Here is a 19,286-nt window from a genome sequence, read left to right as displayed (position 1 = left end):
CAAGGGTTGGGATTTCTCTGGCTCACCCATAAGAGATCATTCATTATCTCCCATCCTTCCAGTACTATGTTTGAAAGCATTAATAGTTTTCAGCATTTATAAAATGGTTATTTTATCTTGATTTGTCCATGACCTCTCCAGTCAATAGCCGATTGCGATGTTAAATTTTAAACTGTTCTCATGTCTTTTATTTTTCATACAATATCTGGTGGTAGGTATATCATAGAAATCATACCCTACGATGTGACAGAAGAACACTGAACAGGGGAAAAGGGAGACAACTGCTCTGAATGTTTGGAGAATAATGAATCATGAAGAGAAGACTTACACACTGGTCCACATTCCAGCACGTTGTCAAATGCACAGGATAAGGTTGTCCCCAAGGTAGCACACAGCTGTGGGGAGCAGCAAGGTATATTATTATATATAGTGTAAGTATGCATTTATTATTGTCAGCATAGTACATTTGTATGAATGCTAAACAGGTGTTAACAATTATATTAGGTGAAAATCATTTATTGCCTCAATTGTTTACCTGTATATATAAGGTGTACCTATACATAATTACAATATACATATATTCCACCATATGATAACTTTGTTTTATACAGTAATAAGTATTTAGGGTATTCAAGCTAATCACATTCAGCCTTGTTTTGATAAATAATGATCCGTCATCAATTGTTTCTCAATCATATACACATCAATGTGTAGGCATTATTGCTTGGTGTACTTTTATAATGCCAGGTTGTATATATAGATTTGATTACTTTAAAAGTAACTGTTATACAAGAGACAGAATCTCAAAGAATACAGACATATGACAACAAGGTTAAAATATGAATGTGCATCAAAGCTGTACACAAGCTAAAAAAAGGTCTACTGTGAAATTAATAATTTTTCTTGTTTTTTTTTATTTCGTTGATTTTATGGGTAATCTTAATCCATGAATTCATAGGTCCAAGAAGTTATTACAAGTTTAAATTAATATAAAGCAATTCTTTGTTTGAGTTGGTACTCGTAATTCACGAATTCATGTACCAACTGGTGGGATGAAACTGACTATATAATAGGTTGCTCAAGCAGATTTGACTGTAACTTAAAGAGTCAACTTAAGACCAAGAGTCTGTAAAATAATTGGTATATACTCCAGATTAAGTATACGTTCACTCTCTCCTTGCACATTGATATATCTGATTTGGTCACAATGGTCAAGTTAACATTACACATTGCAGTGATATGACCTTTGACCCTTGCCGTAACCTTGACCTCAAGGTTATTGACATGTCTAATACACAACATACCATCTTGATATGTGTACTAATATTTATGATGTTTCATTATGTATTATTCAGCGATTGGACAGGCCTTGATATAACATTTTACCCTCTGTTGTGACCTTAACCTTGTGGTAAAAGACTGACAAACTGTCATGTCATGGAAGCTTCATCAAATACACATACTGACCATTGGTTTAGTAGCTATAGTTTCATGTTTGACTGAGCATAGCGTGAGTTCTTTACATAGGAAATACACATTAAATTGAAGTATTTAACAAAGAAACGCTCAATGTGTTTCTCCTTTGTGTCTTATTCGGATGATGAACTTGAAACTTCCATATTTTAGGTTGCACACATGATACATGATGTCAAAATGTACATACATAAAATGGAATGAGACCTGCTGCTCTGTCCTTTTCTATGGCTTGTTGGAGAGTTGTTCCCCTTAGTGCACCCTTCTCATCTGTTTCCAATTTCTTCATTGTGACTGCTCCAATAAGACCTGCTCTTTCTACAGATGAGTGGGCCTGGAAAATCATACTTCTTATTCATACACATGCCAGAATGTTTCATTCTGGATCAAATTAAAGGATATCTCATTAGTGAAACATAGGGATGAAGTTAAAGAATAGAAATATTCTCCTTAATAAGATCTTCCATTGGTGTACCATCAAGCTAAAAAGAGTATGCGTACTGCAGGGAGAAACAATATTCACCTGTCCCATACTTAAAGTCCTACTGATGCATTATTGTATCTTAATGTGTCCAAAGTAATTCCATAAAAAGGCTATAACTCCATTAATGCTAATTGAGCTTGTATGGAGAATGGAGCAGATGTTTTGGCAATTCCATCAAGGGCCATAACTCCATATCCTCAGATAATGGTAGTTATCAAGTTTGTCTGAACTTTCATGGTAAATAACTTATGAAGTTTGAAGTTAATCTTTTGAAAATTATTTACCATGCCTTTATTGTATTGAAGATTTTTTGCATACATTGTGTTGTATTTTCTAGCAAAGAACTTCAAAATGAACTAGAAATAGTGATGAAGCTCAATTATGAAGACACAGGAATAACTAAAATGCTAATAAGACATAACACACCATGTACTTACTAATACCTTCCTCCAGATCCCCTTCAACCTTAGATTAACATTTTAAGGGAAAGAACCTGCGTTACTGTTGACGATCATGAATAAAATGTTAATGTACAGCTCATAAATCAGTGAGGGTATCAAGATAAATATCTATGGTCTAAATTGTTACTTCAGATAGAAACAGTGCAGAACACTTAACTGAAAACCTCTAAAATGTTCAAGAGAGAAGGAATACTAAATGTAGATGAAAGCAAACATGATAATAAACAAGAGGCCCAATGGGCCTGCATCGCTCACCTGGTATTAATCTCACACTTGTTATCTTAATAGTGGACTAAATAACAGCTACAGGCAGAATATCAGTGTTTGATTCGTAAGAACCTATTCAAAGATTTAAACATATGATGCCTGTGACCTCGAATGTCGAACAAGGACATTAGGTTGAAAGTGGGTCAAGGTCATGAATTTGAACAAACTTGGTAGCCCTTCATCCCAGCATGCTACAGCCCCAATATCAGTACGCTTGACCTTTTGGTTATCGAAAAGAAGTTGTTTGAAGATTTTGAGACATTTGACCCCTGTGACCTTGAAAGTTGGTCGAGGTCATTCATTCGAACAAACATGGTAGCCTTTCATTCCAGCATGCTACATGTTATTGAGAAGAAGTCGTTTGAAGATTTTACGACATTTGACCCCTGTGACCTTGGAAGTGGGTCAAGGTCATGAATTTGAACAAACTTGGTAGCCCTTCATCCCAGCATGCTACTGGCCAAATATCATCAGCCTGGGCCTCTTGGTTATTGAGAAGAAGTTGTTTTAAGTAAAAAGTTAATAAAATGAATGAAATATTTTTGTATTTTTAGCCAACCATCATCTGATGGTGGGCTATTCAAATCACCCTGCGTCCATGGTCCGTGGTCCGTCTGTTGTCCGTGGTCCGTCGTCCGTCCGTAAACAATTCTTTGTTATCGCTATTTCTCAAGAAGTACCAGAGGGATCTTTCTCAAATTTTATATGCAGGTTCCCCTTGGTCCTTAGCTGTGCAGGGCAACTTTTGAGACTGATCGGATAAACAACATGGCCGACAGGCAGCCATCTTGGATATTGATAGTGACAGTTTGTTATCGCTATTCCTCAAGAAGTACCAGAGGAATCTTTCTCAAATTTTAAATGTAGGTTCCCCTTGGTTCTTAGCTGTGCAGGGCAACTTTAGAGACTGATCGGATAAACAACATGGCCGACAGGCAGCCATCTTGGATTTTGATATTGAAAGTTTGTTATCGCTATTTCTCGGGAAGTATCAGAGGGATCTTTCTCAAATTTTATATGTAGGTTCCCCTTGGTCCTTAGCTGTGCAGGGCAACTTTTGAGACTGATCGGATAAACAACATGGCCGACAGGCAGCCATCTTGGATTTTGATAGTGAAAGTTTGTTATCGCTATTTCTCAAGAAGTACCAGAGGGATCTTTCTCAAATTTTATATGTAGGTTCCCCTTGGTCCTTAGCTGTGCAGGGCAACTTTTGAGACTGATCGGATAAACAACATGGCCGACAGGCAGCCATCTTGGATTTTGATAGTGTAGGTTTGTTACCGCTATTTCTCCGGAAGAACTAGAGGGATCTTTCTTAAATTTTATATGTAGGTTCCCCTTGGTCCTAGCTGTGCAGGGCAATTTTAGAGACTGATCGGATAAACAACATGGCCGACAGGCAGCCATCTTGGATTTTGATAGTGAAAGTTTGTTATCGCTATTTCTCGGGAAGTACGGGAGGGATCTTTCTCAAATTTTAAATGTAGGTTCCCCTTGATCCCTCGTTGTGTATGTTATATTTTGAGACTGATCATAAAAACAAAATGGATTAAAAGAAGAACTAAACAGATCTTTCTCATATTGCAATGATCGATTCTATTTCTTTCACATTAAGTACTGTACTAGTAAATATGTGAAATGACAAACTCACTTTGAAGGTTGGCTTTCATACACATCAGTATTAAGTTTAGATCAAAAGTTACCTCAAGGTGTATTTACTGTTAACATGACTCGATCAAACAGATTAGAGGAAAGAAGAGAAAAGATCGAACTGACAAAGAACTAATGAAGATGGTACAAAGGTGGGCGCCAAGATCCCTCTGGGATCTCTTGTTGTATAATTATATGTGACAGTTTCTTGTCCTATATATCTCATGTCTTGTATCTGTAATCAATACTGTACAATAGGTTAACGTTAAATCAACATCACCTTAATTAATCCTGTAACAGCCGTTACGGTTTTGACAGCTAATACCACCCACCAGCTGTACTGTTGAATGAATCAATCTGACACATACGCAAATTACTACAAAACCTGAATCAATACCAAAGACTTTATTCTTAACAATTCTTATAAATATTTAATATCAATTAAAGCAACGCCCTGGGAGTTGGCATTCAGTGAAATATTCAAATATAAGCTACATTTGTAGGTATACATTTAACAATTTAAGATTTTTGAAAGAAAACCTGAGAAATGTTATCATGCTCTGTATTTGTTGGTCATCATTTTACCAAAGTTTGAATATATAAGAGATACCTGATACAGATTACAAGTTTGAGAAAATGTTAGATAAAACAAAAGGTGGAGGCCAGCAGGGCAAGTAATATTTTTGTGCAACATTTTGAAAGATGAAATCTTTTTCTACTACATATGTATTTCAAAAGACTTTTATAAACATGTGAAATCATGTCCTAAACATGTTAAATCCTGTCCTGAAATGGAGGACCACATGGCTAAGTTGTAGGGTTGGCTTTGAATGGCAAAGAGGACCTTTTGTGCTCAAAAGGATATTCAAGAAATCATGGCAAAAGATTCTCAGTAAAATTAGTATTGAAAATATTTCCTCATTTTGAGCTCTATACTAGACCAAATATTGCTATATAACAAATCTAAATGAGATTCATGTATGTGTGTGTATTGTTATGGGGTAGAAAGAACAAAAGGGGCAGGGGCAGATCCTAGAGCTAATCCTTGTAGCATACTTGTGTTTTTTCCTACATGCATAAAATGGGAACATCAAACATTTCAATGTTATGACATAAGGACTAATAAAAGCTTTGCCTTATTGGTCTGCAAATGACCTTGTGACTTATGGAACTACCCAGGGTAAAGGAAAAGCTTCTCTTTATCCATCATACCAATGTTGACCTTTGTACCTGGCCAACAGCTGTCAAAGCTAACCTTTGACCTAGAAAACAATTCACACTGCTGCTCTACGCAACATATCCAAATACCATCTCTCTATATCTTCTGCTTTTAAAAAACTATAAATTTTAAACATATTTCGATCCTATGACCTTAAATGTAGATCAAGGTAATTTTCATGAGGAAGCTTTATGGTATTCTTGTTATCCAAGGTAAATACTGGCCATATTTCAGGAACCCAAGCTTAACTGGACTTAAGAAGAAGATTTTAAAATCGTTTTACCCATTTTAGCCAATGTAAACTTCTTACCCCAGTCATATCTAAGTATCATTGCTCTAGACCTTCTGGTTCTTTAGAATATATTTTTTTTAAACATATTTGACACCTTTGACCTTGAAAGTAAGCCAAGATCATTTATATGAGGATACTTTATACCACTCCATCCCAGGTACCTACTGGCCAAATATCCGGACCAATTAAGTGTCTTTCAGTTATCGAGAAGTTCTTCAAAGAAAACAGTTGACAGATAGACTGGCAGATGACACTGCACCATACCATAAGCTCACAGGCACTTTGTGCCAGATAAGCTAAAACTGAAACATTTCATATTCTAATCTTAAGTAATTTCATATTTTAACCTTAAGTAATTAAAAATCGCATATGACACAATTTAACACAAATTGTTCTGAATGACTTTATGTGTAATTTACATCCATGACCTCAATTTTTTCCAAGCTTCATTTCCTTCAAGCTTAAGTAGTCTTTAAATAAAGTTAAGTACATTTTAATAGATGCAGATCCAAATGTCATACCGATATTAACATATATATGAATAAAAGTATAGAAAATCATTGATACTGATGTCACATTGAAAATTTGATGTCTAACTGTTAGCTGAAAATTTGTCATTGACAATATCAGATATCCCAAATGTTAATCAGTATCTTGATCAGGATATCTGAAATCATATTTATGTTGATACACAGATTTAGAAAGGTGTGCAATTATTGCAAACACATGAAACTTACAAAACACACACACTGTAAAACTGTGGGAAATATTCCATTGGTGTTGATTGTGGATATACTGTAGTACATAGAATATTACCTGAGCAGAACAGTAGGCGACAAGTTTTGACATGACTGCGCCATCGTCATGGTGACCATCCCCAGACTTGTTGTGCTTGTGTAAGAATTGTGTGCGGGCCGACAGCAGGGTGACAAGAGTGGCCTCACTGGCTGTTCCCTGTAATCAGTCAAAACCATGGCCAGTTACATATGCTGCCTCCAAGTGTTAGGTATCGAAGCCATGTTAACAAACAAATGCAGTATCTAAGGGGTGTGTTGCATTGCGATTTAGTCCTGTTTTTAGATGATTGAAACAAATCAGAATGAAAACTGATGATAAATGAAAGTAAAGTTTCACAGAACAGGAAACTATCCATGCAACACAATCATGTTTATTCAATCATTATCATGACCAAGAACAACATCTTTGAATTAACTTTCGCATCCTCAGATTTCTGTTCTTTTGGATCCTCTGTTCTTTTGGATCCTCAGAAGTGATGAGCATGATAGAAATTCCTGGAAAAAAAACCAACACTGTAGTATTGACTACTGCTGTGTGATTACAAACCTGTATTACGCCACCTCCTTTCCCCCCGGAGGAGAAGAGAAATGCTGGAGGAAGGTCAAGCATCTTACCAAGCCAGTCCAACACAACTACCTCCAGCTCTGTACATGCAGGACTCGACGCCTTTAAACAACAATCGTACCAGTTACTAAACATCTTCATAAGTCAGTTATTACATAGTCATATACAGTATCAGACACAGTACCGGTAAATGTAGACTGGCTACCAGCCCCTAAGTTTCTATGAAGAATTTCTCAACTGCATTTTACTACTAGATTATCTCCTCCTAGTATAGAACTAAGGATCAGTCATCCAAGTGATCAAAATTATTAGAGGTGGTTTTTTTTTCTAAATAATTAAATATCTATAATATTCTAGAGACAGGGGCCAGTCTACGGTAAATGGTGATCAGCTATATGGCAGCATGAAAGATTTCTAGGTAGATTAACTAAATCTGTTACTGAAGAAAAATCAAAACTGAAATGTTCCAGCTTTACTAAACACAATAAGATTTTAGATAAGTATGACTGAGACATTACTTACCCATGTAAAGCCTATATTACCAATACCATCTGACAGGATGTCCGCTATAATGGCTGGGTAGGAATTAGCAGTTGGAAAGAAGGAGTGAAACTGTGGGGAGTCCCAATGGGTCACCTGAGAAGTTCAAAGGGTAAAGGTCATCAATTAACATGTAAAATTTAATGAAAGAAGAAGGGAAATATAAATGTAAGGAGACTTTAGAAACATACATCAACTCAGGTTTGTCATACAGGTGCGCACACTGTAGTAACATACAGTATATACACCAACCGAGGCTCGTCATGCAGGTGTGTACACTATAGTAACATGCAGTTAACAAAACAACCCAAGATATGTCATACATGTGTGCACACTGTAGTAACATACAACCCAGGTGTGTCATACAGGTGTGCATACTGTATTTACATACAGTAAATAAACCAACCTAGGTGTGTCATACAGGTGTTCACACTGTAGTAACATACAGTAAATAAACCAACCCAGGCGTGTCATACAGGTGTTCACACTGTTGTAACATACAGTAAATAAACCAACCTAGGTGTGTCATACAGGTGTTCACACTGTAGTAACATACAGTAAATAAACCAACCCAGGCGTGTCATACAGGTGTTCACACTGTTGTAACATACAGTAAATAAACCAACCTAGGTGTGTCATACAGGTGTTCACACTGTAGTAACATACAGTAAATAAACCAACCCAGGCGTGTCATACAGGTGTTCACACTGTTGTAACATACAGTAAATAAACCAACCTAGGTGTGTCATACAGGTGTTCACACTGTAGTAACATACAGTAAATAAACCAACCCAGGCGTGTCATACAGGTGTTCACACTGTTGTAACATACAGTAAATAAACCAACCTAGGTGTGTCATACAGGTGTTCACACTGTAGTAACATACAGTAAATAAACCAACCCAGGCGTGTCATACAGGTGTTCACACTGTTGTAACATACAGTAAATAAACCAACCTAGGTGTGTCATACAGGTGTTCACACTGTAGTAACATACAGTAAATAAACCAACCCAGGCGTGTCATACAGGTGTTCACACTGTTGTAACATACAGTAAATAAACCAACCTAGGTGTGTCATACAGGTGTTCACACTGTAGTAACATACAGTAAATAAACCAACCCAGGCGTGTCATACAGGTGTTCACACTGTTGTAACATACAGTAAATAAACCAACCTAGGTGTGTCATACAGGTGTTCACACTGTAGTAACATACAGTAAATAAACCAACCCAGGCGTGTCATACAGGTGTTCACACTGTTGTAACATACAGTAAATAAACCAACCTAGGTGTGTCATACAGGTGTTCACACTGTAGTAACATACAGTAAATAAACCAACCCAGGCGTGTCATACAGGTGTTCACACTGTTGTAACATACAGTAAATAAACCAACCTAGGTGTGTCATACAGGTGTTCACACTGTAGTAACATACAGTAAATAAACCAACCCAGGCGTGTCATACAGGTGTTCACACTGTTGTAACATACAGTAAATAAACCAACCTAGGTGTGTCATACAGGTGTTCACACTGTAGTAACATACAGTAAATAAACCAACCCAGGCGTGTCATACAGGTGTTCACACTGTTGTAACATACAGTAAATAAACCAACCTAGGTGTGTCATACAGGTGTTCACACTGTAGTAACATACAGTAAATAAACCAACCCAGGCGTGTCATACAGGTGTTCACACTGTTGTAACATACAGTAAATAAACCAACCTAGGTGTGTCATACAGGTGTTCACACTGTAGTAACATACAGTAAATAAACCAACCCAGGCGTGTCATACAGGTGTTCACACTGTTGTAACATACAGTAAATAAACCAACCTAGGTGTGTCATACAGGTGTTCACACTGTAGTAACATACAGTAAATAAACCAACCCAGGTGTTGTCCCTGCAGGTAGGGCATAAGAATTGTACCTGCTGCCCCCAATTGCATGATCGTAAGAGGCGACTAAATTTGGGACCTTATCTCTTCTCTCCTTTCTAAATAACTTTCTTCTTCCTAATGTCTCCCTTGACAATGCCTCACTTTTGGCCATTTGTTGAGCGTTCGCCCCTGTGAGGAAGGCTTTGGGTTCTGTCCCCTGGCCGAGACATACCAAAGTCTTTAAAAATGGTAGTTTATACTCCTGCTTAACGCTCAGCAAATTAGGAGTGGGACGACTGGTTCGCCCGTTGTCAGTATAATGTGACCGGGTGGGGCGTCCTGCTGGGTGTCTTCGGCAGAACGTTTCAGTGAGGTAGCACTATAAAGTCGGCATCAGTTTCGCGCTATCACAAGGAGACAAACACGAACATATCGCAGCCTCCCAATATACACACACATACACTACACGCATGCATCTTGCACCCAGGGGAGGCCGTCCTTAAATGACCTTAGCTGTTAATAGGACGTTAATCAAAATCAAACAAACAAATCAAACAAACAAAGCGTGTCATACAGGTGTTCACACTGTAGTAACATGCAGTAAATAATCCAACCTAGGTGTGTCTGACATACAGGTGTTCACACTGTAGTAACATACAGTAAACAAACCAACCCAGGCGTGTCATACAGGTGTGCACACTGTAGTAACATACAGTAAATAAACCAACCTAGGGGTGTCTGACATACAGGTGTGCACACCTTAGTAGCATACATTATATAAACCAACCCAGGCATGTCATGCAGGTGTGCACATTGTAGTAATATGCAGTATATACTCATAGGTGTGTCATACAGGTGTTCACACTGTAGTAACATACAGTAAACAAACCAACCCAGGCGTGTCATACAGGTGTGCACACTGTAGTAACATACAGTAAATAAACCAACCGAGGTGTGTCTGACATACAGGTGTGCACACCTTAGAAGCATACATTATATAAACCAACCCAGGCATGTCATGCAGGTGTGCACATTGTAGTAATATGCAGTATATACTCATAGGTGTGTCATACAGGTGTTCACACTGTAGTAACATACAGTAAATATACCAACCTAGGTGTGTCTGACATACAGGTGTTCACACTGTAGTAACATACAGTAAACAAACCAACCCAGGCGTGTCATACAGGTGTGCACACTGTAGTAACATACAGTAAATAAACCAACCTCGGTGTGTCATACAGATGTTCACACTGTAGTAACATACAGTAAATAAACCGACCTAGGAGTGTCTGACATACAGGTGTGCACACCTTAGTAGCATACATTATACAAACCAACTAAACCAACCCAGGCATGTCATACAGGTGTTCACACTGTTGTAACATACAGTAAATAAACCAACCTAGGTGTGTATGACATACAGGTGTGCACACCTTAGTAGCATACATTATACAAACCAACTAAACCAACCCAGGCATGTCATACAGGTGTTCACACTGTTGTAACATACAGTAAATAAACCAACCTAGGTGTGTATGACATACAGGTGTGCACACCTTAGTAGCATACATTATATAAACCAACCCAGGCATGTCATGCAGGTGTGCACATTGTAGTAATATGCAGTATATACTCATAGGTGTGTCATACAGGTGTTCACACTGTAGTAACATACAGTAAATAAACCAACCTAGGTGTGTCTGACATACAGGTGTGCACACCTTAGTAGCATACATTATATAAACCAACCCAGGCATGTCATGCAGGTGTGCACATTGTAGTAATATGCAGTATATACTCATTCCTAGATGTGAAAACTGTACCAACATACATACACCAACCCAAGTTTGTCATACAATTGTTAAGACTTAAGGATCATACACCAACCCAAGTTTGTCATACAGGAGGGGAGACTGTAGGAACATACACATACCAACCAAAGTACGTCAAACATATGGGGAGATCTTCATACACTTTGTCATACATTCTTCTAGACAGAAATAAACACACATCGACCCATATGCCACGCAGGCAAAATAGGAAAATATCTACACCAAGTCAAAATTATTTTTTCTAAAACCAAACCTACCGATGGATCAGCCACTGATGAATACATTCAGACTAGAATTTCTCTTACCCTGGACAGGTGTATCCGCTCTTTTACCGGTGTGAGATTTCCTTGTCTCACCCTAGGGATTCCCCTATTCATAACAATTGTATGACCTCACTTCAACAATACAATGACGTCAATTCAACAATCCATCAACCCCACGTCAACCCTGAATTTAGCCTGTGGCGTTAACATTACATTTTGTATATGATACACAATGAGATGAACAGGGTAAGAGAAAAGGAATCATTCATCCCCTTGTGGGTGATATAGGGTAATCTCAACCCTCGGGTAAAGATTCTTAAGTTGCCAAACACTCGGCAAAGCCTCGTGTTTGGCATATTAAGAATCTTCCCCCTCGGGTTGAGATTCCCCTATCTCCCCCCCNTGAGAGATTCTATTAATCATGTACATAGCTATGTTGAACTATTTGAGATGATTCAGGTAGAATGAAGACAAGAATGAAGTTGAAAACGAGGTGAATGTTGATAAGTCCTGGAAACTGAAGACAATTCAGGGTGAGGCAGGAAAGATATAGATATTGGAGACTGTTTATGTTTCTACAGGTGGATGGGGCAACAAGTTGGAAAAACTGCAGACTGTCTGTGGTGATATTGGGAGACAGTGGACAGATTGAGGAGACTGAGGAAAAATCAGGGAAACTAAGGACAAGTTGTAGAGATCAAGGACCAATCAGAGAAATTGAAGACAAAAAGCACACTGAGGCTGAGAGCCAATTGAAGAAACTGTGGACATATCAGGGAAAATGAGGACGAGTAAGCGAGACCAAAGACAAATTCTGGAAACTGTGGACATATCAGGGAAAGTGAGGACGAGTAAGGGAGACCAAAGACAAATGGGAGAGACTGAGGATCAATCAAGTTAACTTAAGACAAACACTACAGGGGACTGAATTTGAGCACAAAACCAGGAAAATGAGGATGAATTGAGGAGAACGAGGACCACTCGAGGAAACTTAAACAATTTGGTGAGACTGATGACTGATCAGGAGACTGAAGACAAATCAAGGAGACAGAGGACAAGTCAGGATATCTGAGGACAAATGGGAGACAAGACAAATGGAAGACAGAAGACAAACAAGAAAATTAATTTAGTAATTTGTTGGCAAAACTGGGGATACTCAGGCCAAGTCTGGGATAAAAAGTAAGATATGAGACTATTAGGGAGACTCAAAATGAATGTGGAGACAGCGAATAAGTCAGATTCAGGAGAGAATGAGATGGGAAGATTAGGAATATATCAGAGAGGCTCAAGTGATAAATAGGATAGACCAAGCATGAGTCTAGCAGACAGGATAAAAGACTAGATACAAGACTGGAGACCAAAGGGGAAAACTGGAGACGAGTCAGAAAGACTGGCTATGAGTTGGGGTGACTGGCTATGAGTTGGGGTGACTGGCTATGAGTTGGGGTGACTGGCTATGAGTTGGGGTGACTGGGTATGAGTTATGTCACTAAGATGAGTTAGAGATTGAAAACAACTCAGGGAGACTGTGTAGGAGCCAAAAAGACTAGGTATCATCTATGACTTATTATATGGATTGAAGAGATAGGAAGACTGGGTTTAAGTTATTAAGACTGTAGATGGGTAGGGACTGACTGAGTAATGCAAACTGAAGTTGAGTCAGAGGGACTGAATATGAGTCAGATAGACTGGGTATGAGTCAGGAAGACTGGGTATGAGCTATTAAGGCTGAAGTTGAGTCAGAGGGACTGAATATGAGTCAGGAAGACTCGGTATGAGCTATGAAGGCTGAAGTTCAGTCAATAAGACTGGGTATGGGCTATGTACCTGGTAGGCTGAAGATGAGTTAAAGAGACTTGGTAAAATTGTATCCGATACATGTATTTGGATCATTTTATTGTGTCCTTATTATGATCAATAATATTGATAAACTAGACTTACTCCTGGCATAATGACTCTTTCAATATCAGCAAAAATATCATCCCAGCTCTCAGGGTCCTCAGGGGCGCTGTCTGGAATGAGTTCCCGGAGATAACCAGGAGTGACGGTGGGGAATGGACGACGTTCTCGTATATTTTCCAAATAATCAGCCACATAGTCCACCATTTCCTTCCCTCTCTTTCGGAACTCCTCTACATCCATTGTTAGTATTGATCCAATTTATGAATACCCTGAAATTATCAGTTTGCTTAAAATGCTGTTGTGAGGTCCATTAATATTGAGGAAAAAAATTCCACAAATTTTGGTATAAATTATTTGATTTTGGTTTGATTTTAGTTTGTTTAACGTCCTATTAACAGCTAAGGTCATTTTAGTACGTAAAAAAATTAAGGATACATTACTTGTATCAATAATTTGGTGAAATGACATGATCTTATTGTGTGAAAGTAAACATTCTTTTTATTGAAGATAAAGATTCTGGCCTCTTTAGGTTGCTGTCCCCTTAAGGATCCCTATGCCATTGTCAGAAACAGTATCCATTGGAAACTCCTTTCTTCATAGATCATTTATGAAAAGAAACCCATACCTTGTGTAAATTTCAACAGATTTTTTATGAGAAGAGGTAGTTATCTTTTGTTTTTCTGTTATATTGAGAAAAATGAAACAGAATATTTCTCATTTGATGAACAATGTTTTATTTGAAAAAAACTCAACATTATTGCTTTAAGAGAAAAAATATTATTTTTAGAAAGAATAAACTACTTCGATACTAAAATTCACACAGTGCATTGAACATAGTTGCAAGAAATAATCCAAATGTAATTTACTTCTTTTTATGAATATGGTAAGTAACAAAGATGAAATATATCAACAGTGTTCTCTATTACTGCAAGTACAGTAAAGACCAGCTGAATCTAAAGCCTGGACCCCTGATCAGCAGAACTATCTGACAATGCATTAGGCGCTTACTACAGCTAGTTGTGTACTAAAGTCTCTGTTGTTTTCTCTGTAGTGGGGCTGGGGTCCTTGATATACCAAGACATAGGATTTATATTTAATCAGCTTATCATAGATAACATTTACTCTATAACTGTACCTCAACCTAATAGAAACCTTGAGACAACAATATTAGATATCTTCTTACTGATACTGAGGCTCCATCAATGCTGATGATCCATAGAAAATGACAAATTAAGAATAAATTAATTGTGTAACAACACGTACATCTTTAAAATTGTATACAAATTATCGTCGGAGACAGAGGAGTTCGGGTATTAATATTAGTACTACATGGTGATATACCAGACTGAAATAGGTATCCCGGTCTCTCACCACTTTTACTGTATCCGCCCAACTTACCTTGTACTAATTAACAATGGATACATAGACAAACCATGCGGTCTTTCTTGTCTGTAATGTACACTTACAAGATAAATCCAGACAACTTCACTGCACATGTGACCACGGCGGATATCAGCTGCTAGAATAACCAGATACCAGTGTTGTCCGCCACATCAGTCGTAATCAATAACCACCAATGCTGCGCCTACTGAGAATGTTCTGCGACACTGTCCGCCACTGTACTCCCGTGTATCTGCAACAAAAACGTCATAGAGCACGCTCCATTATGTTTCACCGTTTACGAAAACAACCTCATAAAGCTTCAATGTTGATAACACTTACGTGTAGTCAGATTGTGTCCGAGCTCGATTCTCACAAACCTTTCAATATCGGGATAATGAATCAATAATATCGAGAGTTAGATCTAATGACTGGTTAGCTTGATAATATCCCATGCAAGTTAATGAATTGTTAATATTAACGTCACAGACAAAAGGTTGCTATACCATTCCACTAGTCCTTCACCATGCTCACATTAACCCTGATCACACAGAGCTGATAAACGTTTGGTATATAGGACAGTCGCCCATCGGGACAAGTTGTGTGTTGCCCGGGCTTGTCTCACATTTGACATTAGACGGCCGTTAATTTCGTGTTAGACATTACGCCACTTAGCGCTGTATGTTTCGTATTGATTAACGGCCACGAGACTATTAGCACGTGAAAAGAAACTATTGACTTAAATAAACGCCTCATATTCGGGGGTTTTCTTCCAATTATTTATGATTCCCTATTTATGAATCAGGGTTTATAATCAGCGATCTCAGTTCTGATTGAATCGGTGGTCACGGTAGTTACATATCAAGATCAGAATCTATTCGTCCTGTTTGTTGGTTATCAATATTTAATGAACACTCTCTACACTATTTGATTAACACTCTCTACAATCATCCATAGTAACTAACACATGAAACATCATCTGAAACAAGTATCATTATATGTGCATTCGCCTCCTCACACTATATGACCTTTTCATTATATATGCACACACACACAATATTATTTTTTGTTATCGTCTCCAATAATGAAGATGACATATTAACATTTATTCAATCCACACGTTCTCAGCTGGAGTAATCACCTCGATACCCCAAAAATATATAGAAAAAAAACTAAAGATCCCCGTACCGCTGTCCAAAACTGTAACTACACATTGGAAACAGTAAATCATTTCTAAAAAGAAAACCATACGTTGCGGAACTTTTATGAGAGAAAAATAAGACGAAATAAACAAAATATAATCTAGCCTAGCATTCCAAGCATGGACTTCAAATTGTTAACCGATCGAGCTACCTAGCTGGGCCCGAATTCATGAAACTGTTCTCATGCTCAAGCATGGATTTTACTCTTAAAGTCACTTTCTTGTTACTCACTTAAATCATGTCAATCGATTAGAAAGTCAAATGTTAACATTAATAACAAATAATTAATAACAAATAAGTAATAACAAATAAATGCTAACAAATAAGTGGTGACTAAAAATGTCCTTCCAGGGCTTCCGTAGAAAACAGTATTTGGCTTGAAGATTCAGGGATACAGTATACATAGATACAGGGATACAGTATACAGAGATACAGTATACAAAGATACAGTATACAGAGATACAGGGATACAGTATACAAAGATACAGTATACAGAGATACAGGGATACAGTATACAGAGATACATTATACAGAGATACAGTATACAGGGATACATGGATACAGTATCCAGAGATACAGTATACAGAGATACATTATACAGGGATACAGTATACAGAGATACATTATACAGAGATACAGTATACAGGGATACATTATACAGGGATACAGTATACAGATATACAGTATACAGAGATACGGTATACAGAGATAAAGTATACAGGGATACAGTATACAGAGATACAGGGATACAGTATACAGAGATACAGTATACAGAGATACATTATACAGGGATACAGTATACAGATATACAGTATACAGGGATACAGTATACAGAGATACAGTATACAGGGATACAGTATACAGAGATTCAGTATACAGAGATTCAGTATACAGAGATACAGTATACAGGGATACAGGAATACAGTAAACAGAGATACAGTATACAGAGATACATTATACAGGGATACAGTATACAGATATACAGTATACAGAGATACGGTATACAGAGATAAAGTATACAGGGATACAGTATACAGAGATATGGTATACAGAGATACATTATACAGAGATACAGTATACAGTATACAGAGATACAGTATACAGAGATACAGCATACATGGATACAGCATACGGTATATAGAGACACAGTACATAGAGATACAGCATACATGGATACAGTATACAGGGATACAGTAAACAGAGATACGGTTTACAGGGATACAGTATACAGAGATACATTATACATGGATACAGTATACAGAGATACATTATACAGAGATACAGTATACAGAGATACAGTATACAGGGATACAGTATACAGAGAAACAGTATACAGAGATACATTATACAGGGATACAGTATACAGAGATACATTATACAGGGATACAGAGATACAGTATACAGCATACAGGGATACAGCATACTGTATATAGAGATACAGTATACAGAGATACAGTATACAGAGATTAAGTATACAGATTTACGGTATACAGGGATACATTATACAGAGATACAGTATACAGAGATACAGTATACAGAGATACGGTATACAGGGATACAGTATACATAGATACAGTATACAGAGATACAGTATACAGAGATACAGTATACAGAGATACAGTATACAGGGATCCTTCATGGTTTTCGTGCGAGATAAACGTAAAACACACACGTACACACATGTGACTGCACCTTTAGAATTAGGAAACTGAGATGAAGATATAATTGAAATACAAGAAGCTGGTGATACAGTTTAGGCATTTAATGTATACATCTTTCAAAAATTAGTATTTATATTAAAATCTGAACATATTATACACAGTATTGACCGACATTTAAATTTACATGTATATGGATATCCTATTCAATTTTACCGCCAATCAATAAATGATCTTAGAGTGTTCATGCAAATATTCAAGGATTTTTTTACTTCATTTCGTTTATGTGAACACAAGCTGGAGCTAGCCATGGGGCGTCTCAAAAGTATACCAAGAGACCAGAAACTCTGTAAAAAATGTGGTGTGTTAGAAAATGAAGTACACTTCACTGTTCCCTTAATGAATCTGCCAGGAAAGAATATTTCCAAAAATGCATTCCTAATCGCAATGATGTACCTTAGATACCAATTATTTGACCTCAATATTATCTACAAACAACTCACAGTTTATACTGGACCCTTGCTCATTCATTAAACAGTCTCTAGAACTGAGGAGAGTGGGCTTGCTGACAGTATAAGGTATGGAATTTGCAGCTAAAATTGTTTAAATCAAATTTTCTATTTAAAGCTATGTTAATTTTGTTCATGTTAACGTATATTAGAACATGTACATGTTTATGTATGTATTTCACTGTGTTTTTCTATTTTGCCTTCAAACTACTTTGAGTTACAAATGTGCAAATAAAAAAAAATGAATTTGAATTTTTGAGTATTTTACACCAAAAGTTCATCTTTCAGATGTTTTGTATTTATATGTACAATGTAATGTGGTGTGACTTTAACAATCTTTATAAATTCCTCCAGATGTATGACATAACTTCTCAGTACCGTATACCCACGGTTGAATTCACTTCATCAACCGTGGGTATCCGACGATACCTCAGTACATGATTTCACGTCTCTGATATTTACTCAACTAACCATTATACTCTGTACGATAATTTTTCAGTGTGGGAATTTTGTTAAGAAGTTCTATAATAGAGGATGTGGAGTTAATTCATGACGAATCACATTAAATCAACAATGACAATGACAATTGTTTTATTCTCATAAACAAAGTGTAGAGAATACATATATACAAATGGGTGGCAATAATACATGGTGGAACAGGATGGACATTAGTATTGTAAATTAATTATGTCATTAATATTGGTAATAAATTTAGCCAATGATGTCAATTCATGTTGTGTTACATAATTGAATAATGTATGATATTTAAATGTGTTTGGTCTTTCATAATAATATCTGGACATATGTTTTCGCCTACTATTGAGAATTGGTTGATGTGTACATGTAAACAGATAATGAAATTCGTCGCCAATTTCTCTTAAATAACATAAACTACATAATCTATTT

At 37.1% G+C, this 19,286-nt stretch overlaps 1 protein-coding gene across 5 annotated transcripts in view; it reads right to left on the bottom strand.

The window, feature by feature from the left end:
* Window positions 1–19,286, bottom strand: part of LOC110447569 (aromatic-L-amino-acid decarboxylase-like) — a 42,351-nt gene that overhangs the window by 5,855 nt on the left and 17,210 nt on the right. For 2 of the 5 annotated variants that reach the window (XM_021493347.1, XM_021493344.1), the window contains exons 2-8: window positions 15,098–15,264; window positions 13,671–13,900; window positions 7,734–7,847; window positions 7,194–7,313; window positions 6,666–6,803; window positions 1,664–1,807; window positions 329–395 (exon numbers count right to left, since the gene is read on the bottom strand). In XM_021493347.1, coding sequence (XP_021349022.1) covers window positions 329–395; window positions 1,664–1,807; window positions 6,666–6,803; window positions 7,194–7,313; window positions 7,734–7,847; window positions 13,671–13,871 — 784 coding nt within the window. In that variant the 5' untranslated portion in view covers window positions 13,872–13,900; window positions 15,098–15,264. The other 3 variants (XM_021493346.1, XM_021493345.1, XM_021493348.1) reach the window with 3 other exon arrangements.

The sequence above is a fragment of the Mizuhopecten yessoensis genome, unplaced genomic scaffold (genome assembly GCF_002113885.1).
Source record: "Mizuhopecten yessoensis strain PY_sf001 unplaced genomic scaffold, ASM211388v2 scaffold3459, whole genome shotgun sequence".
Lineage (NCBI taxonomy): Eukaryota > Metazoa > Mollusca > Bivalvia > Pectinida > Pectinidae > Mizuhopecten > Mizuhopecten yessoensis.
This window is presented reverse-complemented; position numbering and strand designations above follow the sequence as displayed.